At 49.9% G+C, this 26,082-nt stretch overlaps 1 protein-coding gene across 5 annotated transcripts in view; it reads right to left on the bottom strand.

Moving 5' to 3' along the window:
• Positions 1 to 736: 736 nt before the first annotated feature.
• Positions 737 to 26,082, bottom strand: part of AP3B2 (adaptor related protein complex 3 subunit beta 2) — a 45,009-nt gene continuing 19,663 nt past the window's right edge. For 3 of the 5 annotated variants that reach the window (XM_044438752.1, XM_044438753.1, XM_044438754.1), the window contains exons 9-28: positions 25,764 to 25,861; positions 24,227 to 24,281; positions 23,948 to 24,019; positions 22,230 to 22,292; positions 20,780 to 20,912; positions 20,428 to 20,537; positions 20,145 to 20,321; positions 18,741 to 18,927; positions 18,528 to 18,646; positions 18,217 to 18,273; positions 16,669 to 16,780; positions 15,177 to 15,363; positions 12,979 to 13,147; positions 12,266 to 12,341; positions 10,279 to 10,385; positions 8,575 to 8,806; positions 8,142 to 8,226; positions 7,013 to 7,110; positions 2,476 to 2,614; positions 737 to 1,393 (exon numbers count right to left, since the gene is read on the bottom strand). In XM_044438752.1, the coding sequence (XP_044294687.1) occupies positions 1,243 to 1,393; positions 2,476 to 2,614; positions 7,013 to 7,110; positions 8,142 to 8,226; positions 8,575 to 8,806; positions 10,279 to 10,385; positions 12,266 to 12,341; positions 12,979 to 13,147; positions 15,177 to 15,363; positions 16,669 to 16,780; positions 18,217 to 18,273; positions 18,528 to 18,646; positions 18,741 to 18,927; positions 20,145 to 20,321; positions 20,428 to 20,537; positions 20,780 to 20,912; positions 22,230 to 22,292; positions 23,948 to 24,019; positions 24,227 to 24,281; positions 25,764 to 25,861 (2,427 nt within the window). In that variant the 3' untranslated portion in view covers positions 737 to 1,242. Of the gene's footprint in view, positions 1,394 to 2,475; positions 2,615 to 7,012; positions 7,111 to 8,141; positions 8,227 to 8,574; positions 8,807 to 10,278; positions 10,386 to 12,265; positions 12,342 to 12,978; positions 13,148 to 15,176; positions 15,364 to 16,668; positions 16,781 to 18,216; positions 18,274 to 18,527; positions 18,647 to 18,740; positions 18,928 to 20,144; positions 20,322 to 20,427; positions 20,538 to 20,779; positions 20,913 to 22,120; positions 22,181 to 22,229; positions 22,293 to 23,947; positions 24,020 to 24,226; positions 24,282 to 25,763; positions 25,862 to 26,082 lie in introns of those variants that run through there. The other 2 variants (XM_044438756.1, XM_044438757.1) reach the window with 2 other exon arrangements.

Here is a 26,082-nt window from a genome sequence, read left to right on the forward strand (position 1 = left end):
GAAGGGCAGCATCTTGCTACCAAATTACAGCTATGCTAATTTCTCAATTGTCTTCTATGGATAGCACACCCAGGCACAGGCCAAAGGCATCAGTGTCTATATTTTATCTGGTTTTGCTGAGACAAGGAACTGCTCAAAGAACAGACCCCCAGAGAGAGGGGCAGAAAATACTTGGGCAAAGGAGATTAAAAGAGTCTGGAGAGGCAAGAATTACTAGAAGACTTGGCCGTCCAGAGACCAAACATGGAAAATGAGCAGGAATTGGAAAGAGGAGAAATATAGATCTACCAGCAGCAGTGCCAAGTTCCTAAGTGCTGTTTGTTCTCCTGAAGGAACAGGAAGTAGAAGACTTGGAGTTCCATCTTGGGATTTTTTTTGCAGATGGAGAAAACACTCATCATTTCTGGGGGTAGAGGAGACATAGGACATGCCAACATGTAAATCTGGGTAGATAAGCCTGCATAAATTTCAGCATTATAATTACATGTATGTGTATCTATGCTTGTGTGCATGTGTATAAATACAGACATATATGCACATAGACACAAACACACACGAGCACATACATTCAATGCACACGCAACTTTAAAACAAAGGACACGGCAGCCAAGCGTCAATTTAAGCAGGCGTTTCAGCGTTCATACTATGTTGCTTGAGACGGTATTAGTGGTGGTGTAAGAAGGGACAAGAGAGAGTTTGCTCTAGAATTTACAGAAGAACCAGGAAAAGGAAGAAGCTAATTCCAGGAAGAATTTTATTGAATGGTCTCTGTCCATAATAAATAGAGTCACAGAAGAGAAAGACGAAGGGGAACCCACTGCACAACAAGAGTAGCACAGTCACACAGGTATTTTCAGTACCTCAAACACCCTCTATTTTAGGATTAGGCCACATGGGGCCCTGTGGATATTTAGACCCCACTCCCACAATCCCTCATCATCGTCCATGAGGGCCGGAGCTGCTGGGAATTACAGGCCAAAACATGTGAAGGCCATCTAGGCTGGAATACCCCTGCTCTCAGTTAGCTGCACTAACATCTTTGATTTATGTGAGAAACCACGCCTCATTTTTGACTGTGAATGGTTTCCTGTCTGCCTCACAACCTCAGACACAATCCGCACTTGTATGTAGGGACAAGGAGACACAATCAAATAAGCGAGGTGCAGGGAGACAGGTGGCTGAGTCACGAAAGAGGGATGGATGTCCAACATGGGTGCGACAAGAGTCAGAGAAGCCATCTGGTCACTGTGTCAAGGCCTGGATTATGTCCTTCACCAGCATGGTGCCGATCAGCATCTTCTCACTGTTGATGGTCAGCTGTGCCGAATTGCCAGACTTCTTCTCCAGTGTGATGAGGATGAGACTTCCGCTGCTAACTGTCTTAGCAGCAAACCTGTGCGGAGGGAACAGCCCGACAAAAGAAGATGAGACTGCAGACACTACTGTGGTGCAGAGAGTAGGGGAGCACCCCCAGCCTTTTGGCGTAAGTGGGCACATTTGGAATTGTGAGTGTTGTGGGTACTCTCACAAAATGGCTTTCACGGGGCTACACATGCCCATTCACAGAAGGGCTAGCTCATCAAAAAGCACTCATTTTCCAGAAGGGCAAACTGGGAAGCTCAAAGAAAAGGGACCTCTCCCCAAGCCTAAGTACAAGGTAAAGCTGGCGCCTGAGCTCCAAAGCAAAGCAAAGCAAAGCAATAGCCTTGTGAACCAAAATAAAGATGGCGCTGGGGGCAAGAAGTTCGCTTTGTAATATGCTAGCATCCTCCCAAAGAAAGAGCAGTAAAAATCTTACAAAATAAAATAAAACCCTGGGGGGGGGGACCAAGGAGTGGTGGGCACCAAAAGCAGGGCATGCAGGCACAACAATGCCATAGCTAAAGTGTGGGACCAGGGCTGGCAGGGGTCCCAAGCTGAACTCCCTTCTCAGCCACAAAGCCGGTGAGATGATCTCAGGCTAAGTCCTTCTCTTGGTCTGACCTTACAGCATTGCGAGGAGGAACTGGGATGCCATCTTTGAAACTTCTGGAAAGGGCAGTGCAGTCCACACAAAACTCTTTAACCTAATCCAACCCCGTGACATACTTCAGATATCATGCAACACCGAAAATCTGCCAGCCCCATTAGCATGCTTGCATTCTTACTGGAATGCTTAGACCCATGAAAAGTGGGGTAGTATCCCCCATTCTTCCCAAACCCACCCTTTGTTTGGTCCCACACCCTACTGAGCCCAACAGCAGTTTTGGGATGGCCTTCCGATTGGGCAAACAAAATTTGGTTGTAGATGTGCAGGCTCCATTCCCTTTGCTCTAACAGAGCCCAAAGCTGCAGGTTCGAGCTGTATGCAACAGAGGTGAAATACGTGCTAGAGAACATGTGCCCCTAAAGAAGGACAAGCCAGTGAGATGAGCAAGTAGAGCAGGACTCAGGAGGAGGAGACCTGACAATGGCAAACAGTGGCCGTTTCCTCACCGGTATTCCTTGTCTGAGCCACAGGGCACACGGCTAACGTTAGCCGCAGTGGTTACTTGTTGCACAATCACATGGTCACTCTGGCATTTGTCCGGCAGAGTCAGCTTCTCTGTGATTTCACTCATCCCTGTTAGCTTCCCTGGAGGACAGAAGGGGTGGGCAGGGAGAAAGTATCAGTAGTTGTCCAGGCAGAGGCCCTTCCTGTTGAAAAGGACAGTGTGTGGTTCGGGAGCAAAGGTTCTGCAGAGGAAGGCACAGCTCTTCCGCTGCCTAGGCAAGCGCTCCTAGGCTAGGCTTCTGTTCTCGGATACTTTTGTCCTTACATGAAAGGCAGCCTTCTCCAACCAGGTACCCCTCCCATCTGTTGCACTACACCTGTCACCATCCCCAGCCAGCGTGGCTGATGCTGCAGGTGATGGGCACTGTAGTTCAATATATCTGGAGGGCAAGGCATTGGGGAAGGCTGCCATAAATATTTAATATTGGCAGCAGGAGGAGTTGATTGGGGGGGGGGAGGTGCTCTTTTGCTTCTGTGTCTGATTAAAAGCAAAAAACAGATTCTTAAGGGTTGGAGACTGAAAGTTTTCCAGCTGTGTAATTCTTTCCTAGAGTTTTCTTTACCACCATCAAGTGCAAAGACTGCAGCCTACAGTAGCTAAAGTGATCTCAGGCTCCAGAGTCAGGTGGGGGGGGGGCGGGTGTCCAGGGAGAACCTTAGACTAGGTGTGAGCCACTTGTGGCCCTCCACACATTTTGGTCTGGCTGGGGAGGGGGCCGCCTTCAGTGATTCCCCCTGCCTTCGGCACAGGGGGCCAGCACAGGTGCTGCTCCACCGAAGCTGCATCTCCTCTGCCGCTCTGTGTGCCAACAAGCTTCAAAATATCTTTATTTTATTGTAGCTCTAATGATTTCAGTATGAGATTTTTGGGAGCATCATTTTTCAGAGCTGCTTCTAGTGGAAAACGTTTGAAATAAAACATGCATCCTGTCACCTTAACACGTGCAGGTCTGTCAAATAAAACAAATAAATGTGATAAAGTCAGCAGAGCTGGTTGCTGCCAGGAAAAGGCAGGTCATGGCAGCAGTTTAAGTCTTCTCCCTTGTGGGGGTAGGTAGCCATCTGCAGCAAGAAGGCTGGCCCCCATTCTGAATCCTGCCTGAGTCTACCAACCTCTGAAAACAGGAGGGTTAGGACAGAAACACTTTCTGACCAGATTAGAGTTATCATTATCCATACTTCCAGCTATTTGCTAATCTCAATTTGAATTGCAACTGAGTTCACCAATTCTGATTTGGGATTTGAAAGATGGCTTTTCAGACAAAAGCAAGAGGAAAAACTTCTCCTGGGATAAACCACTTTAGGTTACAGCTCTGCAGGTGTTTACATATTTGAATGCTTCCATGGAATGAACAAAGAAACTCCCCACATGTAGAAAAGTAAACTGTCAGGGAGGAGGCTAAGCTGAATAGTCTCCTTGACATGCTAGTTTTCTATTTATAGGAAGTCTTTAATATGCATTTTAATTCAAACTTACTTGCATCTATAAGCAAATGCATCTTATTTGCATTCCAGGAAAAGATTTACATCTGATTCTGGGTGTTTTGGACTGCAAGTCCCATCAGCTCCAGCCAACACAGCTGATGGCCAGGGTTCATGGGAGTTGTAGTCCAAAGCATCTGGATTCGTCGTGGGTGACCCATCACTGTTCTAAACTGCCCTTTTGTTTTGTGATATAACCCAAGGGTCAAAATTCCTTTGAGAATAGTGATACCCATTTTAGCTTTTCAATCTTATAGGTATAGTGATATCCTTACAAATGGGGAGGGGGGGAGAGCAAGAAAGGGGGCAACCCCACAGTTCAGTGGGGAGAGCACAGCAATCCTAATTGGATCCCTCTGTCTCGTATACTGAATCAAAACGGGTCTCCAATGCAGGTGCCAATGACCTGTCTCAAAGGAAGGCAGGAGGAGGAAGATGGAGCGAGGAAGACTGTCTCCATGAGCAAACGCCTGCCGCTTGGAGGAGCCTGGCATGCAAGGGGGCGCTGTCCCATTTTAAGACATTTCAGAGGAGGGGAAACTCATAAACCAGAACCATTTGAAAAACATGCCTACCAGCATTCCACAATCCCTGGGATTCTATTTCTCCTGGCCTTATGAACAGCCATTTCAAACAAACAGGCATTTGGTAATTATCCACCAAGCCCTCATCCTGCAGAAAAACGGGGTGCTCCTTCGTGTATCACAGTGGGTGGTGCTTGGAAGATGCTGCAGGTCTGACATGCCAAGAGGCCCCCTTGCTGGACCATGCAGGAAGGACGGTGTTCGAGAAGCAGACTAGGGAAGGCCAAGTGCTCTGCCAAGGTCGGAGGAGGAGGAGGAGGAGGAGGAAGGTGCACGAGAAGGCTCAAGAGCAGGGCTGCCTCCTCCACCTTGGGAAAAATGCGGCTCAGGAACAGCGTGCAAGATGCATGCAACTCTACGGCAAAGGTAGGCAGAGACAGAAAACTGAAGGGCCTCTAAGAAGGAATTAGTGCCTTTTCCCTTGCTTCTGCATCAGAACTATAAGGCTGATCAGCTACATTTTGGGCTGCCGGAGGCAAAGGAGAAAATGGTCCTGCTCCCCAATTCACGCACAGAAGAGCGACTGGAGTGGCATCGGAATCGTCCTGCCTTTGAACATCCTCCGCATGAAGTGGGTGCCTCACTCTGTTCCGTGGTACAGACAGCTCTGCAAAACTTCACACTGCAAGAAGGCCGGTGCCTGCCTATTGCTCTAACATGGGCCTTTGCACTGCAAGTCACAAACACAAAATGCTTCTTGACACTGGGAGAGACACTTGTCTATCTGGCCCAGTATTGCCAACACTGACCCTTAAGAGCTCTCCAGGGTTTCAGTCAGAAGTTCTTCCAGCCATAGTGGAGATGCGGTGGACTGGCCTTTGGATTCCCTTTTAGCAAAGCACTCTACGTTTTCCTAAGCCTGCCCTAATGGTAAGATGCAGAAAAGCTCATCTGCATCCAGTCTGTTTCCCGCTGGCCATCAAGACCAGTCCCAGGCCCCTGACCCGGCCCAGGGATCCAGGTTTCACCAACCCTAACCCCAACAGACGGATAAAATCTCCCTCGATCCACACAGAGCATTCAAAAAAAGCAGTCGCGGTGCTCTTTGTGACCATTTCTCTGTCTGCCTATTCGAGGCTATTTCCAGGCAGCTGGAATTGCACAGGGACCCATGTTGCAAGCATAAAATTCAGCGGAAGAAGCTGAGCGGATTTATGCTGTATTGCCTTGGACCCCTTGAAGGAAAATGTTGTCTCACACACACATATATAAAATAAGAATAGGTCACCAGAGAAAGTACAGGGGGCTCTCTCCAGATCTTAAAAAAGCCTACTGCTGTGCAATTTCATACAGTCTACTTGGAAATAAGCCCCCTGACTGGCATGTCCCTCCTAAGGAAGAAATGAAAACAAGTGGTATTGGCTAGAGGCAGATTTAAAGCAATGCCTGATTTGGCTTGATGTGCTCCTAGGTTCTTCTTTCCTGGTGTGGGGTCTATTGCAGAAGGCTTTGATCAAGAGAGCAGCAGGGGGAGCTAAGTGTGAAGGAGGAGGAGGAGGAGGAGGAGGGATGTGTGTGCCTGCGGTGAAGCAGTGCTCGTAGCTCCATGGAGAGGAGGGAAGAACCCCCAGGGTAGAAGCAGGGCTATCTCTATGGCTAGGAGAGGAGAGACACCACCCAGTGAAGCCGCGTTAGCACTACCACTAGAAGGAGCAGACAGCTGCAGAATCCGCGGGAAGGAGCTACCTGCGCTGGCACTTACCCACACCCATCCTTAACAGTTGCTCTAAAGGAGAAAAGCGAGAATGCACAAGGCAACGGAGGAGAACAAAAGACATGGTTAGCGTCAGCTGCCAGTGCGGCACGGCACGGCACAGGGTGCTCTCCCCACAGCCTTGGGCAGCCTGGGCGGAAAACAGGCGGGTTTCTTGAGGGACTGGCCTCTCCCCCTGCTGACCACTGGGACTGCAAGAGGGCGCTGAGCCAAGACGTGGGGCCACGGAGGCCGACGCTGCCGGCAGGGCTAGGCCAGCCTTGCAGGAACGCTGCAGGGCAGGGAGGCAGAGGGGAGAACCTGCCGAGGATCCCACACGGTTTGCTTAGAAGCAAGTTCCCACGGGGCCATGTGGGGCTTGCTGCGGGGGGAGTCTGGGACCGCCGCCTCAGCGCGGGCGGAGGCTCAGTCTGGCGTCTTCGGCCTGCACAGGGAAGGGGCTCCGTGGCGCCTATTTTGGGCGTCTCCCTTGTGAATGGGGATGGGGCGTTGACAGGAAGGAGGTCAAGTGCGTGTTGGGTCCCAGTGCTTCTCCCCTGTCTAGTGTGGTTTTGTTCCTGTTCTGAGGGCAGTGAGGGGCCCTGCCTGCAGCAACGGGTGGAGCAGCAAGATTCTGGCTCCTCGGCCAGAAGCTTTCAAGGCCTCCATCGTTACAGAGCTATGGGGTGGGTGGAAAAGAACATGGAATCACACACTTACCTTGCTCTTTCTTGAACTCATTCTCGCTCATGAATACGGGAGCCATGAGTTCCCCCACAGGCGGCTGGACGGAAACATAGAACTGGCGAGTGTGTGTGCTAAAAGGAAAACCAGATTGGATGTGAGCCACATGCAGCATCCCCCATGAAACCGCCCATCTTTAGCAAGAATTACCTGCCCTATCCTTTGTAGCTCTTCTCGCCTTTCTGGTCCATAAATGTGGCAATGCTCTTCCGTTTTTCACTCTCCACTGGCTTCCTTTCCCTTGTATTTGTTTTAGAATCTTAATAATGCTCACACGTTGTTCTCCTGTTTTGTTGTTTCTCACTTTAACTTATTCTCATACTTATTTCTTAATTAATATTTATTTACAGTTTATTAAAATCTCCAAGTGTTTCTTCTAAAGCTCTGCATTCCTCTTCTGCACAGACCAAAGATTACATCTCTGAACTCACAGTCTGTCTATATTTTTTGGGCAAGATGTTATCTTTGCAACATGTACATACATGAATTACAGTTCTCCAACTGCTCTGAGAGGCGATTAGCGTCACTGACTGATGCAAAATCACCCAGCAAGCCTCAAGGCCCAGTGAGGACTAGAACCCAGATCTCCCAAGTCCCAGTCCAATAATCTGTGCCACACTGGCTCTTGAAGCATATAAAATGCCATCCCAAACACACTGTGCAAGAAGCAGTTTCAAACATATCTGGTTTTCTAAGGTGTTTTATAATTTATCAGGATTTTAAATTGGTGTTTCTCTTCCTCCAGTATCTTTCTCTGAGTTCACCTTCCTCTCTTCTTGTGTGTTTATTTAGATGGTAAACCAGTGGGGCATTCTTATGAATGCTGTAATTTTATCCTATACAGCACTTTGGTTTGGTTTTGTGGTGCTTAAGAAATAATGCACATTATTCAGCTTGTGGCTCAGAAAGCTAACAGGCCAACTAATCAACAGGTAGCAGGGACGAAGAAGGTGGCAGAGGGGACTAGAAAAGAGGGCTACACATGGAACCTGGGCACTCTTCAGAGCAACACAGGAGGGCCAAGTCTCTGGGAGGTTGCGTATGCTGGAGACTCTCCAGTCTGCCTGCCCTACCAATATGTAGAAGGAGAGAATAAGGTACTTACCACAACTGGAAGCTGGCTGCCTGGGTGGAATCACAAAAATCTATGCCCATGGCCACACTGATGGTTTCACCCGGTGCCAGAGATTCTGCGAAGACAGGAGAAACAACCCCAAGTAAGGCATCCGAGTAATGGTTCTGGCTTGCTCCCAGTTTGGATCATGGCTGCACCCCGCTTGGAATTCCCTGCTTCCTCTCAGCTTAACTGCAGTTCTCACAGTGGTTGATAGGACATTAATTTTCCCAGGGGTGTTATTTTGTTCCTTGTTGTAATGCCAAGGATTTTGGGATGGTGTGGTTTTGAATGGGCCATGAAGACCTGCACCTGGAGGAGAGGAACACTGCTAGAACTAGTTTGTTGATATCCCAGAAGGAACCAGTGAAGGGTAAGCCAACTTACACAAACACACACACACACACACACACAGAGGTCCTACCAATCTCCTTGAACTCCTGGACACGCATGCCTGAGAGCAGCTTGGGCTCCTGGACACGGATGCTCTTCACATCAGCAGCCGTGTTGTTAGAGATCTGAAACTGTACCGCCACCATGCGGGAGTCAGGAGCGAAAGGCTGCCGGCTAAAGTAATACTCAACAGAAAGGCCTTCTCCTGTCATGCGATGCAACAGCTCGAAAGTCTTCACTGTCCCAAAGACAGGACTGATCATCTATAAAACAAGAGTAGGAAGGGGAGAAAGAAGCAGAGACGCAGTCAGTCCAGGGATCCTGAACACTGATAGGCCCGTATGGAATGTTGAGAGAGGTTTTTGGGCACTTTCACAAAATGGCTGCCATAGGGGTGGGACTTGCCCAGAACACAAACTAAAAGAACCGTCACTTGGCCAAGGATCTAAATACAAAGCAAACATGGGATCTGAGCTCCTAAGCACAAAAAAAAACTATGCTGTATACAAATAAAGATGGTGCTGTAGGTCAGAGCTTTGATTTGCAGAATGCCAGCCTTTCCATTAAAAATTATGATAAAAGTATTTTTAAAATAAAATAAACCATCAGCTTGGATGAGCAACAAGAGTGGCATCCGTGTGTAGAAGAACACCATGGGAGCACCAAAGCCAGGCTAAAATGGAGACTGAAAAAGCAACGAAAGGCAGAAGTTAGGCTGGGAGGGAGCCATGGATGGAGTGGCCCTGGACCAATCCAGTGGGAGGAGGAACAAGTTCCTAAATTCCTAGCTGTAGGAAAACAGTTGTCATAATCTAGAGCTGGTTTGAGACAATCTTGTCTTCCCCTGCAGACACAAAGGCTGGTAGAGAAATGAATCAAAGACAGCCCTCTCGGTTCATGAAAATGAAAAATCCAGCATCTACGGTTGGCTAACCCTTTTAGTAGGACCAACCTGAATGCCACGAGGGAGTATGCAGAGCTCTTGATCAGTGAAGCAATACAAAAAGCAGTGCGTCGGAAGAACAGAAAAGTCCAAAGTGGGAACTAGATATTACAGCTGTGAGGTCTGCAGTTTAGACCCTGTCTCGAGATGGCGATGGCAGACTGAATGAACCAGTCTGTGCAGCGTGCAGCATGGATCAATTTATCAACCTTGGCACTCTTTTGTGGTACTTGGACTGGTCCTAACAAGAAGGGCACCAGATTAAGTATCCTGAACTAGCAGCCTAGGACGCTGCTTCATGCCAAGTCAGATGACTGTCCCACGGAGATCAGTCTTGTTCACACTGACTGGCAGTGGCTCTGGGGTCTCGGGCAGGATCCTTTCTCAGCCCTGCCTGGAGATGCGGGGAACAACCTTGTGGCCTTCTGCCTGCAGAGTAAGGCTCCCCACTGGCCACCTGATGTCACGGACAGCATTCCCAATCACCCACGTTTCTGGCAACAGGAACTGGGAAAAGCATCACTGGAGACAGAATGAACAGGCCAGAGTTTCTAAGAAGATTTCCCAAGGCCACTGCGATAAGAAAGGGAGTTTGTGGTCTAGGTCAGGATATCCAGATCAAATCCATGCTCAGCCCGACTCCAGTGGACAACATTGCTCCCCATCTCGTGCCCTAATCTACCTCACAGGATTGTTGTCAAGATAAAACGAGGACAGGATGCCGCTTGGAGCTCCTCGGAGAAGTGGGATGTACGTAAAGCCAAGAGACACCTGGGAATGGAAGTCACTTACAGAGGCAGTTAGAGAGGTGTCCGTCAGGGTTAGCCCTTCGAGGTCAGTCACGAGGCTGGTGGAGACTACGGGGCTGGAGGCAACTGGTGGTGGGGGAGGCGGAGTGACTGTGGGACAGCAAAGCAAGGAACAATTCATTACTGTGCTTCTGGATCTGGACTTCTTAACAACGGTGAAGCGGTGGAGGAAAGAACAGCAATAGCAACAGAACAAGACCAGCAAGATGTGATCCCCCCGACGTGAAGTAGCTTTCTCAACTGTGCGCTCTTCAGATGTGCTGGACTATACTTCCTATCATCCACAGCCACTGGGGATGATTGGAGTCGCAGCCCAGTGCACCTGGAGGTTGTGCGGCTAAGGAAGGAGAGTGTAGGGTGAAATGGCCACCCAACAGAAAGAGTATGACACTTCAGCACCATGGACAGATCCCATGTTCGCGGCAAACTCGCAGAACGGCCATTCCCAGACTGTGCGCCAGGACACAGCAGCATTGCGAGAGAGCAACGTTCCTTAACGGATAAATGATGCCCCCCACCCCACCCCACCCCACCCCCGTGAAGTTCTGGGGATGCAGCTACTGTCTTTCTGCATTAGCAGCGGTTAAATATAGTCAGTGCAAAGAGCTGGCCACCCTAACAGACCCCAAGGAAGTTGTCCCTCACAGCATCTCTTGCAAGGGCAGGCTTCCCTCTACGTGAGAGGCATGAATCCAGAGTGCAATTAACCGGGACAGAGCAGGCCACCAGGTTGCCCGGGCCACATCTCAGGAGCAACCTGTGTCCGTGCGTGTCTATTTCTTTTTCTTTTTGGTTAAATGGTGACCAGCATCAGCCCATCCCAGTCAGCACCATGGGAGTGGTAGGTCTAACTCCTTCCTTCTGCACTGCTGCCCTCTGGCATCCCCCTTCCTCATCCACCCTAAAGTGGCTCCAGAAGGAACTTCTTACTGGTCTCAGCAGCAGGTTCTCACCCCGTTCTGCCCCCAGGCCAAACAGCAACTTCAAAAGCACTTTGCAGAAGTTCAGAAGGAATGTGCAAGTTCTACTTTTAACCATTAATTACAACTGGCTACACACCCATTGCTCTTCTCCACTGCAGGTCTATGGAGCAACACAGTTTGCACCAACCCTCTCCAACCTGGTGCCCTCCAGGTATGTCGGACTGCAACTCTCATTATCCCCAGGTAACAGGGCAGAAGCTTTCCAAGGGTTCAGAGCGGGGTCTTTCCCAGCCCTGCATGAAGATGTCCAGGATTCAGCCATGGCCTTCTGCACGAAAAGCAGGCTCTTTACTGCTGAGCTATCCGCCCTTTCACGCCCATCCTAACTTGTAAGGTTGCTCAGCTTGCAGAGCATTGGGGATGCATGCCAAATAACTGCTGGATATTTAACTTCAGTGCAAAGGTGGGCAATATATTTGGAAAACAAAGAGCACTTCTAAATTCAATAGGCTGACTACCTGATCACTGAGATTCCTGCTCGTAGTACTGTGGAATCATATCCTCGCATGGGAATCTGCCCGAATCCATTGAGTTCGGAACTATCCAGCAGGACATCAAGTGGGAGCAGCTCTCCATGGTCTCAGGGTGACCATGAAATGCCAGGAAATGAACCTGGGACTTCCCACATACTGTGTCTGTGCTCGATCACCACCTAACTTTAAGGCCACTGACATCCATCATCTCCAACTGCAGCCATATTGCAGGTTGCCAAAGCCTCAGTATAGAATCCACAGAGAAAGCATCGTTATGAGTGGCTTCTAAAGAGGCCAGGCATTTGCTCCAGCTGGTAGCCCAAGTCCCCACTGCAAACTGAGCAGGTGAGAACCTCAGCCTAGAGCAGGCATGCAGGACCTCAAGCCCAGGGGACACCCAACAGTGGAATGAGCCCCACTGAGGGGTGCTCTGAATGGAATCGCTCTAGGGTGCAAAAGAACAATGAAAGATGCTCGGGTGATGTGTGTGGAGGTCTGGGAGGGCAATACTTACAGTCATCCAGGTCGAGCAAGGAAATCTCCTTTGTTCCTTTCTTGAGTGCTTTTGGTGCAGGTTTGCTGGTAGGCGGCTAGAATGGATGACAGGGAAAGAATTAGGAAAGCAAGAGCCTGTGTTTTCTCCACTGCCATTGGCCAGTGCTGGGGAAATGTGGTCCATTAGATGTTGCTGGATTAAAATGGCATGATCTGTCAACAGTGACCATGCTGGCTGGGGTTGGTGGGAGCTAGAGGCTAACCTTATCTGAGAGATGCCGATGGACACGGTGCGTCCCATATTCATTCATATCGCTCACCACTATAATGCTGAGATGTGAGATGTTCTTTTGCTTTCTTTCCTTCCTCTGGGAGATCAGGGCTAGATACCTAAGACACTCTGCCTCTCATCCCTCCGTTTTATCATTACAATCACCTCTGGAGACAGGGATAGTGATAACATTGGAAGCCAAAATGGGTTTTCACCCCAGTTTTACAAACAAGATTTTAAAAAAAGCTTGTTGGTCATGAAGATGACTGAAACAACTTATGTGGCATGATGTGGACCATCCAACAGGCCTTCCCCATCCTGATGTCTCCAGATGTGTTGGAGTCCCTTTCTCTCCAACCCTGATAGCAACTGCCCTCCTGCACAACGGGGGGATCTACGAGCACCAGAAGAGTGCTGCAGGTTCACAGATCTCATGCCTGTCCCCTGATCTGGCCACTCACCAACTTTTTGTTCTTCATCTCCTTCTCCGAAAGAGATTCCCCTGCTTCGGAGCCAGAGTCAGACTCTGAAGAGCTGCTGTCAGAGAGGCTGCCCTCCTCGGACGAGGATTCTGAGCCTCCTTTCCCTTTCCGCGGTGGTTGCTTTTTCTTGCTGCTTTCCTCTTCATCACTGGAGTCATTAGAAAGGAACATACGAATCAAGGCTTAGGCTACACTCTGGTCTCTCCCACTTCTTTGTTAAAATATTCTTCTGAATATTCCCCTACTATCAAGAGGCCGAAGCACTCTTCCCACACACTCACACAGAAGCCGGCAGTTAGAGCTTTACATCTTTTATTCTAAGACACTTCAAAGCTACGCAGGCAACAAACAACAAAGGAACTTGTAATGACGACATTAATGGCGACATTGTCCCCTCTTTCTGAGGGGGATCAGATTACAAAACACTCTTGACCCGTCTGGGACGCCCCTCCCTGGGCGGGTCAGACAAGCTTCTCTCCCTCCTCCTCTCCATTTCCCTCGACTCCAATTGCCCCAAACTCCAGTTGCTCTCCTCCTATCTCGAGCGAAGCTACACTTTTCCCAGGGTCTTTATCTCCATCTTGTCCTGCCGTTTCCACGGGAACCTGCTCACCTCCCTCTGCCCTCATTCCGTTATCAGCTTCTGCTGAAGAGCTGCCTGTCTCCTCTGTCTGAGAAACTTTGTCAGAGAGCCGGGGGGGCGGGGGGGTTGTACAATGGGCACCAGGTAGAAATCTTCCTGCTCTGGGGCTCTGGGGCTTGATTCTCACAGGGAGCACCTTGCTCTCTCACGTGCGCCAACGACTCCTCTGAGTCGTCGCGCACGACACCTACATGGAAAAACCTTTTGCAAACCGAAAACCAGCACTGCAGGGAACGGACTAAGTGAGAGACACTTTCTCCAGCTGCCTGTACAACAGGCGTAACAAAACATGGAAAAACATTCAAAAGCAGTATTACTTGTATTTATTCCACTGGATCCCACAGGGATCTGTACCGGTTCCAATGCTTTTCAACTTATTCCTAAATGACCTGGAATAAGGTTCCAATGCTTTTCAACTTATTCCTAAATGACCTGGAATAAGGAGAGTGTAATGAAGTGGCCAACTCTGCAGTTGACGCTGAACCATTTAGAGTAGCTAAACGAAAGGGGATTGTGAGGAATTCTGAAAGGATCTCTCTGGCCTAGGAGAATGGGCATTGGAAAGGCAAATGCAGTTCAATATAAGCACACTGGGATTGTTTTAAAAATCCCATTTTTAAGTAGTAGTTGATAGGATCTGAGCAATCTCTAAGAAAGAGATCTTATGGTTGTGGTGGACAACTTGATGCAAATGTCAATGCGGCATGTGGCTGATGTAAAAAAAGTGAATTCCATGTAACAGATAATTAGGAAAAGAAAACTGCCAAAATCATGCAGCCCTTAACCAAATCTGTGATAAGATCACACTTAAAATACTTCGTACGGTTCTGGTTACCGCAACTAAAAAGAGAGATTGTACCACTGGAAGAAGTGCAGAAAAGGGCAACTAAAATGAGCAGCTGGACGAGATGTCACTGATGTCAGTTCCATGGCTGGAACAGGTCGGGCTGGACTTGACTCTGGTGCTTGTACAGAGATTCTCAGCAGTGATGGAGCCGTGTGGGGCTTCCCCGAGGCTGCTTATGATATCAGTTTTCAAGCATATTAAATCGCTCATTCTCCAAGCGCAAATCCTCGCATAGCCAGAACAACCAAGATGCCCAAAGGCAATCGAAGGGGAGCTTGTAGGTTTGCAAAAGTCACTAGACAGTAAGGGGGAGGTGCTCAGTCCAGTGGGGACTGAACATTCTGCAAGAGCCACAGAGCACTGAGTGTCTGTTGCAGAGAGGAAGAAAAAATGACATGCCAAAGGGTTGGGCAAGAATGGAATAGAGCATTCCGGGAAAGGGCCTGCTTAGCTGCCCGGCTGCCGCCCTGCACAGGAGCACTCCATATGCCAACATTTTATTTATTTTATTTATTTATTAAAACATTTCTACGCCGCCCCTTGCCGAAGCTTCGGGGCGGCTCATTTTGTTTCAAGCCCCACTTTTAGAATGCGGCATCCAGCCCAAGACAAGCTGCGTGTTCCGTTTTGGCACGGCACCCCTAGAACTGGCTGTCCAAAATGGCCTCTTTTGGGCCTACTGCGTACCTGCCAGCGCTCTCCAGAGAGCCCTTCCTTGCAGCCTCCTTTCTCCTCTTTTTCTTCTCCTCCTTCTCTTCCAACTGGTCCTCACTCTCTTCATCGTCTTCATCGTCCTCGTCCTCTTCCTCACTGTCAGAACCAGAACCGCTCTCGCTGCCACTGTCACTTTCAGACCCGCTCATGGTCTCGGGCTCTGTCAGAAAGAAAGAAAAAAGGAGTACTGGGTGTACAGTCACACTGGCAAGGTCGGTGCCTCCCCTCTTTTCTCTTTTTTAAAATCTTTACATAGTCCACCTTTCAAGATTCCCAGGGGAGCATCCCCCCAAAATAATTCACACATAAAATACAAAACCTAACTGATAAAAAAAATCCTTAAGGTGAAAATGCTACTTAAACGCTTCAGCAAAAATGCTTGCCTGGAAGAGGTGAAAACACGTCACCCGTTCTGAGAGGTGAGGTCCCACCACCAAAAAGACCTTGCTTTTGCTGGAAAGGTCTTCACCCGCAGGGGTGGGGGTGTGAGGCTCTCCCGATGCTGGTGGCCTGTGCCTCCCATCAGCCCTACGCATGCTCGTCAGTGGAGAGGGATACTGGACCATATGCTCCCCACTGCCAAGGTAGCGACTATGGCTCCTCCTTCCTTGCCACAGAGCAGGATCACAAACCTCCCTGTGTTCCACAGCTCATCCAACTAACCTCCAGAGGCAAAGCCTGCATTTGTTCAGGCCCTAAGCCCGTGCTCTGTTGAAATGGGACCCACGGGAAACACGCCACCCAGGCACATGGCCAGGCCAGGCTGCAAACGCCTGGTGTGCGATCACCCGCTCCCACTGGCAGGCAGCCGTCGGGGACCAGTCTGAGGATGCCCTTGCAGAAGAGCCTGACAGCCGTGCCAGGTCGGCCCAAGGGTCCACCTGGTCCAGCGTTCTGCTCAAAGCACAGCCAACCAACTGCTCACAGGGAACCCACAAGCAAGAGCTGAGTGGCCTGTACCTCCTCACCCATGTTCCCCAGCATACAGCCCCCAGTACAGGAGGTAGCACATAGCCATCAGGACTGCCAGCCATGGATAGCCTTCTCCTCCATGAATTAGCCCAATCCCCTTTTAAAGCCACCCAAATTGGGGTGCATCATTGCTGTCCCTGGAAGTAGATTCCATAGTTTGACTATTGCTCTGTGAAGTCATCTTTCTTTTTATCTGTCCTGAATCTCCCACCGATCCACTTCGCAGGATGACCCCCGATTCTCACTTTGGGAGAGAAGCCCACGTTGGCTGGAGAAACAGCCCCTCTGCTGTTATAATGGCAAAGTATCGGGAGTGAAGGAAAAGTTGTGGGACATGGGACTGCCTGCTTCCACTGGTGGTACCTCTCCAGGGACAGGCTGAGCACGTCCTTTTCGCGGGAGACGTCAGGGCCTGAACCCAGGTCTCTGACACAATAAGCACGTGCTCCGTCCTGAATGGCACTCCTTCCCCATCTCAGCACTCTGCTCTCACCGCTGTCGGCAGATTCCGTGGCCCCAGACTCTCCCTCTGAATCTGAATAGAATGGCTTCTCCACCTTCTCCTTCCTCTTCTCACGGCTGGTGCACTTAGTCCATTCTGGGACCTGGCCAAAGCAAAGACAGCGAGAGGCTCCCATTACACTGCAGGGGAGTGGGGAAGAGCATCGAAACCCCCTCCAGACGGAGGAGGAGAGCAGATCGCCCTCCACTTCATGCTAAAGGGAATCCCTACGGTGATGCCGCTTCCACGGGGAGCAAGCAATGCAACAACGGGCAGTGTCATGTCCCATCATGGCGTATGACGGTCTCTTTAGCTGCAGCTGGTGGCTGGCCTGTGCACAGTGAGCGAGCTCAATGCACTTGCTGTGTATGTTCTACACGGAAACTGGAATGTAGCCTTACATGGAGCGACTCTCAGAAAAGTAGGGCAAGACATAGTATCCTGCTGTGCAAGAGAACGGGCATCTCACTTTGGCCGCTTGGCTGCAAAGGAGGAACAATGAACAGCCGTCACCCCCAGCAAAACGAGGCCTTTCCAGGTTCTGGTGTCACTAGGGAAATGGTGCTCTGCCAAGCCAAACTGCATTTCCGCTCTGAGCAAGGCGGCGATCTTTGCTGCCGTCTGAGCCTTTCATCTGGAAGTAGCAGGGCTTGACCTGAGACCCTTTGTGGCTGTTACGCTCAAATCTGCCCCGATGGCCGGCTGGAAAAGTGGTGTGTCTCCATGTACACACTCACACACGTGCCACTTGTGTATGTATCCTTTATCTCCTTCACTCGAGGAGTGACCTACATGGGACTATTCCATTTACCCTCACCAAACCCAGGGAAGCAGGTTAGGCCAAGAGACTCCCTCCAAAGCCACTATGGCGAGTTCCATGGCTGTGCGGGGACTGAAATGCAGGTCACCCTGCAGACTAATCCTGTACCCATAACGCCTGACCCTACTGCCTCTCGCTCTCCTGTGCATCGCAGTATGGTTTGAAATCCACACGGGTTTCACATAAAGAGAGGGAAAAGCACGAGGCGGCAGCAAATGTCACTTAGCATAAGACATTTTCGTTAATAGATCGTAGGCATTTGATTCCTTAACATCAATTTGATTAGCGTATCATTAGAAACAAAAGATTCGTAGGGTAGAACAGGCCATTTTTCAATGTGTTGCTGCACGATGAATTAGAAGGCGCTTTCCCGCCAGTGAATGTACCACGTTCTCTGAAGTGGCATTCTCACCAGTTAGGGAAAGAATACCCCGTACGGTTCAGAACGTGCCACGGCAGTTTTTGCATCAATCATCACAACATCTTCAAAAAGGAAGGAAGCTGCTGCGTGATCAAAGGAGGTGTTTTTTGGAGTCAATCGGAAATCGTAGCAAATCGGCTTAACAACACATCAGGGAGCAGTCCCAGTGCAAGTCACTGAACACACACACCAAGCTCAGTCCGAGCCACACAACACCAGAAGAAAAACTGGAGCTGGGAGGAGGAGAATGGAGCACGCGGGGAGGAGGGGAAAGTATCACAGCATGCACAAGCGCCACCTCTATCGGTTTGCCCAGCAGCCCAATATGGCTTTCCACGGGGCCAAGGGCTTCTTCCTAGGAGAAGAGAAAAGGTGAGTGTTTCAGCTCTGCAGGCGAGAGGCATCCAGGCCCACGGGTAGAACAGCAGCAGAAGGAAGGCCCTGTGGCAAGACTCATTCCTCTGTCGTCCCCATAGGCAAGTGGAGGCGATTCTTGGTCAAATGCACAAGACTGGGCATGCAAGCCTATGTTGTCGCAACTGGCTGGGGCAACCCCAGTCTTTGGGGTCCCCATTTCCACCACCGGTAGGACAGAAGAGTAGCCAATACCTCCACATTGCGCACGGAGGGGTCTGGAGCTTCGCTGGGCCAGTCGGGGAGCTCTTGGTAGCCCACAGCTTTGGCATTGAGGAGGTGCGACAGGGAGCCCAGCTGGAAGTGGTCACGGTCTGGAAAGAAAGACACGTCAGCAGCATCTCTCCAGCACAGGACCGGCCACCGGGCTCATCACCCGCAGCCCTTTGAACGGGGTCTCCCCCCTACCTTTGAACGATGATTCCAAGATGGGGGCAGGTTTCTGCGCCAGGAAAAGCTTCTTGGCGTACTTGCTGAGGGCCCCACTCTTCTCGGTGGGCACAATCAGCTGGCGGATGAAACGGGCACGATCTCGGATGTCGTAGTTCTGGTCGTACTTGGCCAGGTTCAGCACATACTGGGTGAGCAGCTTGCTCTGCGTGAGGGAGGGAACAATCAGCAAAAGCAGCCCCTGGGCCCTCGTCAGGAGGCGGACAATCCTGCCGCCCTCACTGACCGCCGTCTGTCTAACTCTTTGGACAGTAGCAGCAATCAATCAGTCAATCCGTCAATAAAATGTTAAAAGCTGCTGCCTGTAGGGAAAGTTAAAGTAACCTTTGGAATTGTGGAAAATCTCTTCCATCAACATTTTGCAGATCTTCAGTCACCTTTCATTCCGTCATCTGATCATGGATGGAACTGGACTTTGCGAATTGTATGCATTTGTGCATGTTCACACATCCTCACCTTCACACTTTTGAAAATGCACCAGTCCCTCCCCCATTGCATATTTTCATGTCCCTACGGGGAAATGTGCATTTTTCAGTCAATGTTCTTTTATTTTTTTCATATTTTTCTATGGCTCAATTTGCATCAAAATACAGAAAGTAAGGAAGAGTCCACCAGTCTATGCATAATTCAAAAAAACTGGTCCTCGACAGAATCCTCTGGTCAGATGTGCTAAATTTTAAACTCATCTGAGCCTGTTGCAGATTTCTCTGAAATCCTTTCTTTGAGCTTCAAGCTTGTCTCATTGCTATACCAAAACAGACTTCCAGGGCATGCAAAGTGGATGGAAATGATCTAAATAACACTTCCTCAAATGAAAACACAGACTTCCGTAGCATCAAGGTGGTGTTTCCACGTGGCAGAAATGATCCTCACAAAAATTCCCAGCTCCCAGCAGCCTGTTTTGGTGCAGCACTTCAACGGCACTTGGAAAATCTCTTGAAATGCAGTGGCAAATCGCAATGACTCAGTGCTCTGGAGAGAACGGCTACCAAGCAAAATATACTCCCCACTAGCAAAATGGGGATGCAGTGGAAGACTGGAAAAAGCCAGACGCTGGCAACAAGTGGCCCACGTCCAACTCCCCATCTTCTGCAGCTCCTGCCACGCTGTGGCAAAACATGGGAAGTTTGTTTGCAAGCTAAATTTCTCCTTTTCAGGGTCTGTAGTGGTTTGCTGTTGAATTTCACAGCAGCAGGGAAGATGTCTGCTGGGGGAAGGTTTGGAGGAAGGACAGTGGCTCCCAGAAGCTTCCCACCTCTGCTTCGACACATCTTTGACATGCAAACGACGGGGACCTCACCTAACAAGGCGCCTGGAATCAGAGAAGTCGGTACTCCCCCTCATCCTTCGAAAGAGAATTACCTGTTTGGAGTTGGTTAGGTAGAGCTTGGCTGCCAAGTTGATGACCTGAAGTTTCACAATGTCCTCCTCACTGGTGAAGGATTTGGCCATCTTGCGCAGCACATCAGGGGCAATCTTGGGTACATGCTCACAGTACTCGCCGATCAGCCACAAGATGCTGGCCCGGGCCATGGGGACCTGCACACAAGGGGGAACTGCATTTCCGGGCTCTCAGGAACGCCTCCCCTACCGCAAGGGGGCAGGGAAGAGTCTTCTGCCGCCGCCTCCCAGCACATGCCCCCACCTGGATGTTATCGATCAGCTTGGCCATGTGCTTGATGATCTCACTGTGCTGAGATGGTTGCATCTGCAGGAGCTTCTTAATGACGACCACAGATTCAGCCACAACCAGCTCTAAGTAAGAGTGGCAGATGGAACAAGCATAAGGCAGGGGCGCAGAATGACTGGCCAGGGGACACCTCACGGCCAGCCCTTGGCACAGGGACCCTCGCATGCTCCGGAAAGGTGCCCCACCAAAAGACGACATCCCAGGACGCTCAGGTTGCCTCTGATTCTCCTGTCAGCCAAGGGCCGACAAAGCACATGGCTTCCCAAAACGCCCTTCTGCTCACATCTGAAACGCCCTGCAGTCTCACCATCTCGGTTGGACAGCAGCTGGACAAGCCCGTTGAGGCAGCTGTCGCGCACTTTGCCGATGTTGGTGGCACAACGGCCGATGGCCTGGATGGTGGCAGCCACGAAATCTTTATCCATGCTCCGGATGTAGGTCTGCAGGAAGAGGAATGCAAGCGAAGAGTTACAGGAGGAATGACGGACAGTCGAAGCCCAGATTGAATGGCAGGATGGTGCGCAGAGTTAGTGTCATCTGGAGGAAGTCACTTAGGGGAAGGAGGGCAGAGACAGCGAGGGAGAGATCAGGGAGAGGGCGTTGCATGAGAATACAGCGAGACAATGGCATTGTCGGCACTTTAGGACAACAGAGATCACAGTCTGCGTTTGGGTTCCAGGGTACATGACATTGTGGAGGCACGTGGGGCAGCTACCAAGCTAAAGCCAAGCAGGGAAAGGTCTGCAGCTTGGAAGGGAGAGCACCTGCAGCCACCTTGAGTTCCATGACTGCAGGAAGGTGAGACATACATAAAATGGCTTGTTGTTGAATCATGGGTCATCTGGCCCCTGCAGGACTATGAGAACCCAGAATTTACAAACCTGACAACAACCCATGGGTTTTGTTCCTGGATTCTTTGTGGTCAACAACCCATAGTGAATCTTCAGTGCAGAGATCCTGTATGGTGACAACCCATAATTCAACAACAAACCATAGTCACTAAATATGCTGACTTATCGTTACATGCGAACCAGGCCGGTGAAAAGAATTAGGCGACAGTTAAGTTGCTAAGCAGAATCATCAGCAAGGTGCAGATGAGAAGAGAGGGAGGGAAAGCATGGAAAGCAGAGATGTGGTATTAAGTTTTTAGAATTATCATTTATTACCATTTATCAGTTACGGTTTGTTCTGAATGTGGATAGGCTACAGAAATAAATATATGTTTTTTTTTAAATTCCCTTGTTCTGGTCAATTTTTCTCCTCCCATGAAGTACATCCCTTCTCTCGAGTTTACAAAGGACACCCAGATAATGAGATTTTACCATCTTCTCTTTACTGTTTAAAAAAATAAAAATAAAAACTCCTCTCACCCAAGACTCTTTCTATTGGCCTCATTCACAGCCCTTTCAAATGGAAGAAACGAGTTGGCTGTGATAAGCCAATCGGAGCCCTCATGGTTTGGAGCATGATCCCTTTAACTCGGCGGATGCTCAGGGGACAGTCACAACGGCAAGAGCACCCGTCTTAGCTTCAGACTAGATTGACCTAGCAGAGTAGTTCATGTTTTAATGAGAAGACAGCCCCATGGATTCAGAAAAGCCTTGTTAATCCAAGCATCTCATCTTAAATCAGTTGAAGAATGCAGTACCAGAAAAGCTTGTTTTTAAGCTTCAGTGATTCTGGGGACCAATGGCTAGGTTAGGTTTCTCCACTGGGCCTGCTCGTATCACCCTGCCTCTTGCTCATTGCTGCTGTACCTGGAACTCACGCAGGATGGTGGAAATGTTGGTTTCATTGGCGAGGTTGGTCAGAACTTCCAACTGGCAGGACAGACGAGAAAAAGAGATGTTACTCCAAAGAGGCAACAAAAAATCGTGGCAGGTCTGTCTCATGAACTTAAGTTCCTGAGCAAGAGTGCAAACACCACAAACACACACAGCTAAAGAAATGGCCGAAACCCTGAAAGTGACTCGTTCTGGTGCAAATTCCAGCACAAATGTCCATGAATACCAGAACTGCACGGGCAAGGCTAAGCTCAGAGGTCTTTCCCATCCAATCATCTTCTCTGTTTTAAGCAATAAATGGCTGGAAGAAGATTCAAAAGATGGGAATCGGATCATCTGGCATTCGGTCACACACACCCACACAAGCTGCATGGGGCCAAACGGGTAGAGAAACGGGTCCCGTGCTGCAGTGGTTATGCACAGAAAGGAGGCCTGGATCCTGAAGAGGGCATCCTCTTGGATGTGGCCAATTCATTATTTTCATACAGCCATTGCTCCTTCGTAAGAATTATATCAAATGTTAGTCCAACTCAGTGGTGGCGAACCTATGGCACACGTGCCACCGTGGGCACGCAGAGCCCTCTCTGTCGGCACGCGAGCCAAGTCACCCCAGCATCGCCCCAGCAGCCGAGCATCGGGTAACAGCGCACACAGGGGCCATGCGCATGCTCGGAAAGGAGTGGTGGTGCCAGGCGATGATGTCACAAGCTGTGACTCATTAGTTGTGACTCGTCCGAGTTTCGCATGGCCAGTCAGTGCACTGCCATATCTATCTATCTATCTATCTATCTATCTATCTATCTATCTATCTATCTATATATATATATATATATTTGTTGGACTGGCTGTGAGGTGTTTTTTCTAAACTAAAACCTCAGTTTTCAGGTTTTATTGCAGTGTCGACACTTTGCGATAAGTAAGTGGGTTTTGGGTTGCAGGTTGGGCACTCGGTCTCTAAAAGGTTTGCCATCACTGGCCTAACTGAAATCCTGTTCATTTCATGGGGTCTGCTCTGTGTAGGATACCAATATTCTATTTTTCCATGCAGAGCTGTCATTGCAGAAGAGATAAATGCTCTTGACTGGTGCAAACATGTGCGCGAGCAAGGTGAGAACAAGGAGAAATGGCTACCAGGCAGGGTAATCAGGTATGAAAGGGATAAGGCTCTTGCACCCACCCAAACAACCTCTTCTGCACGACGGTTAAATGTTCAGCAGCCACATCCTCCTTTTCACCTGGTCACCCTACTACTACGAACCTTTTTGCGTATCAAGATATTAGCCAGTGTGGATGCAGAAGCAGCCCTTTTCCCTAGCCCCCAGAGGGATTGGGTTTGCAGTGGTCCCCTCCCATTCTTTCTGATCAACGACACAGGAAACTCCAGCGGGTTTAAGGTGTGGAGGTAAGTTCCAGTTCCCTGGCTAGAGCTTGAGAATGTTCTGAGGAATGGGCCACACGAGGGCAACGACCACATGGTAGGACCACGAACAGATCGCAAACACGTGCCGTTTCCCCCACTCCCGGCACGCAATGACGGACGCAACCGACTGCGGAGGGCCAGAACACAAGACGTGCCCCCTTCTGGCAGACTCCCGGGGCTGGGAAAGAATCATGCAGAGTTGGCAGCCCCCACGGAGGAAGAAAGGACGGACGATCGCCAGAGCACCAAGATGCCCGGGCCTCGAACATACCTTGAGGATCTTGATCTGGGTGGGGTCGGTTGACCTGATGTAGAAGCTTTTCAGGTATGGTTCGAACATTCCCTGCAGAGACAGCAGCAGTGAGATCATCGCCTGCAGACACTCCCACGGCAAGCTGAGAGCTCATGGAGGCCACGGACAAGCTCTCCTCGGGGCACTGATTCTGCAGCATGGCAGAGCCCCCGAGATCTGGAACGCCTTCGCTTCAACCCGAGCACATCCCTCCCACTGAAAAGCAAGGCGAGGGCGGGCGGGCGGGCGGGCACTCACCCTGCGCTTAATCGACATGGTGGCCACGTTCTGGAGCACGACGTACTGCACTTCGCTGTCGTTAACAGAAAGCACATGAGAGAGAGAATTGTTGACAAGGGAGGAAGACTTTGCAAAACGTGGTCTGTAAATGGGCAAAAAGGGTTTACACATCTGAGGAAGCCTTCCACAAGTCTGGAGACTACAACTCTCATCACTCCAACCATGGTGGCTGGAGATTATGGGGGTTGTAGTCCAGTAGGTCTGGAAGGCATCCAGGTGGGGAATGCTCGTTTAGACAAATGGCCATCCCATATTCGGATGATGAAGATTATATTGCATTTCTAGCCTGTCTTTTTTCCTCTGGTGAGGAACCCAAGGTGGTTAGCATAGCTGCATTTTATTCTAACAACAGCCCTGTGAGGTAGGTTAGGCTGAGAGTGAGCCAGTGAGCTTGGCCAAGTGGGAAGCAGAACCCGGGTCTTCCAGGTACCCAGTGCAACACCCCGACCACCACACCACACCAGCAATTCAAGAAAGGTGGTTAGCCTCTGATTAAATATCTTCTGGGACAGAAGCAGGGAGGCAATGGTCTCTAACAGGCTCTGCTTGTGAGTAGCCTGGAGACTTCGATCAGGAATTGCCTGGGATCAAGCAGGACGAATGAACTTCTGTTCCCACCTGCTGAGCCACTGAAGTGATAGACTGGAACAGCCATTCATCCCTCTTGGATTCCCCAACCTTGTGTCCTCCAGTCCCTTTGGACTTCCCTCCCTGTCAGTACCAATCTGCATGGCCAGTGATCAGAAATTCTGGGAATTGTATTCCAACACAACTGAAGAGCATCAGGTTGGGACAGACTGGTCAAGGTGAAAAGGTCCAAGGCACTCGCCAACAATGGGCTCTTTTCTCCAGGCAGGATTACTATAAAGGCCTCCTGTTCAAACTGGGATTCTGCCTGGGCAATGCAGACTTTCCCAGCACTGGTGCTGTCACATTCTTAGCTGCAGATAAAAGATCCTCAGTGGCACATCTCTGTTTCTTCTATATATTAAAAGCAAACTCTTTCTCCTGTTCTGGCTATTGATGCAGTCAAACGTGCATCATTCACATACAAGAAGAGGGGCCAGCAAGCTTGGGCAGAGCCACAAAGCAGCAGCAGCAGCAGCAAAGATCCTTTAAGTTGGGGGAAATCTAAAATGGAGGATCAGAGCAAAAAAACCCAGTGAGGGCCGAGCATGCAATGACTGGTGGTCTTGAGGAAGAAATGGCACATCCAGTCGTGATGGGCAGGCAGGCAGGCTGGGCTGGCTGGCTCCCTAACTAGGACATTCCACTCTGCAAAAGTGTGTGGCAGGTTCCACTTGTCCAAAGACACTGTCAGCACGACCAAATGCAGGTGCATCAAATACCGCCAAATGTCATCGAGAGCTGAGCCAGTTTCTGAGACGCTAACCTGAACGCCCCACCACCCCTTTGCTCTGCCCTGACAAGCTTTCCAAGAAGAACAGAGAATTTCAAGGAAACGCGTTAGCCTTGGCCATGGGGATTTGCAGACCTGTGGCTCCTGAGGAGACGCACCAGGGCCTTCGCGATGACCCCGACTTCAGCCTTTGGAGCCAGGTGGAAGTAGAGCTGGGCGACAGACATCACTACCTGCACAGAGAGGAGGGTGGAGAGGGAAAGCATCACGGCTCGAGGCCCAGGTAACAGGAAAATAGGACCACATTGCATAAAGCAGCCCCTAAACAGGTTGCACGGCAACTCCTGATGCCCTCACCCAATAGCCATCTCGCTGGGGATGATGGGAGTTGTAACCTAAAAACAACCAGGCAGCAGTGAAAGATGGGTGATAAGGGGACGGATGTCAAATTTGC

This window comes from Varanus komodoensis, unplaced genomic scaffold (assembly GCF_004798865.1).
Source record: "Varanus komodoensis strain SLA01 unplaced genomic scaffold, ASM479886v1 scaffold33, whole genome shotgun sequence".
Classification (NCBI taxonomy): domain Eukaryota; kingdom Metazoa; phylum Chordata; class Lepidosauria; order Squamata; family Varanidae; genus Varanus; species Varanus komodoensis.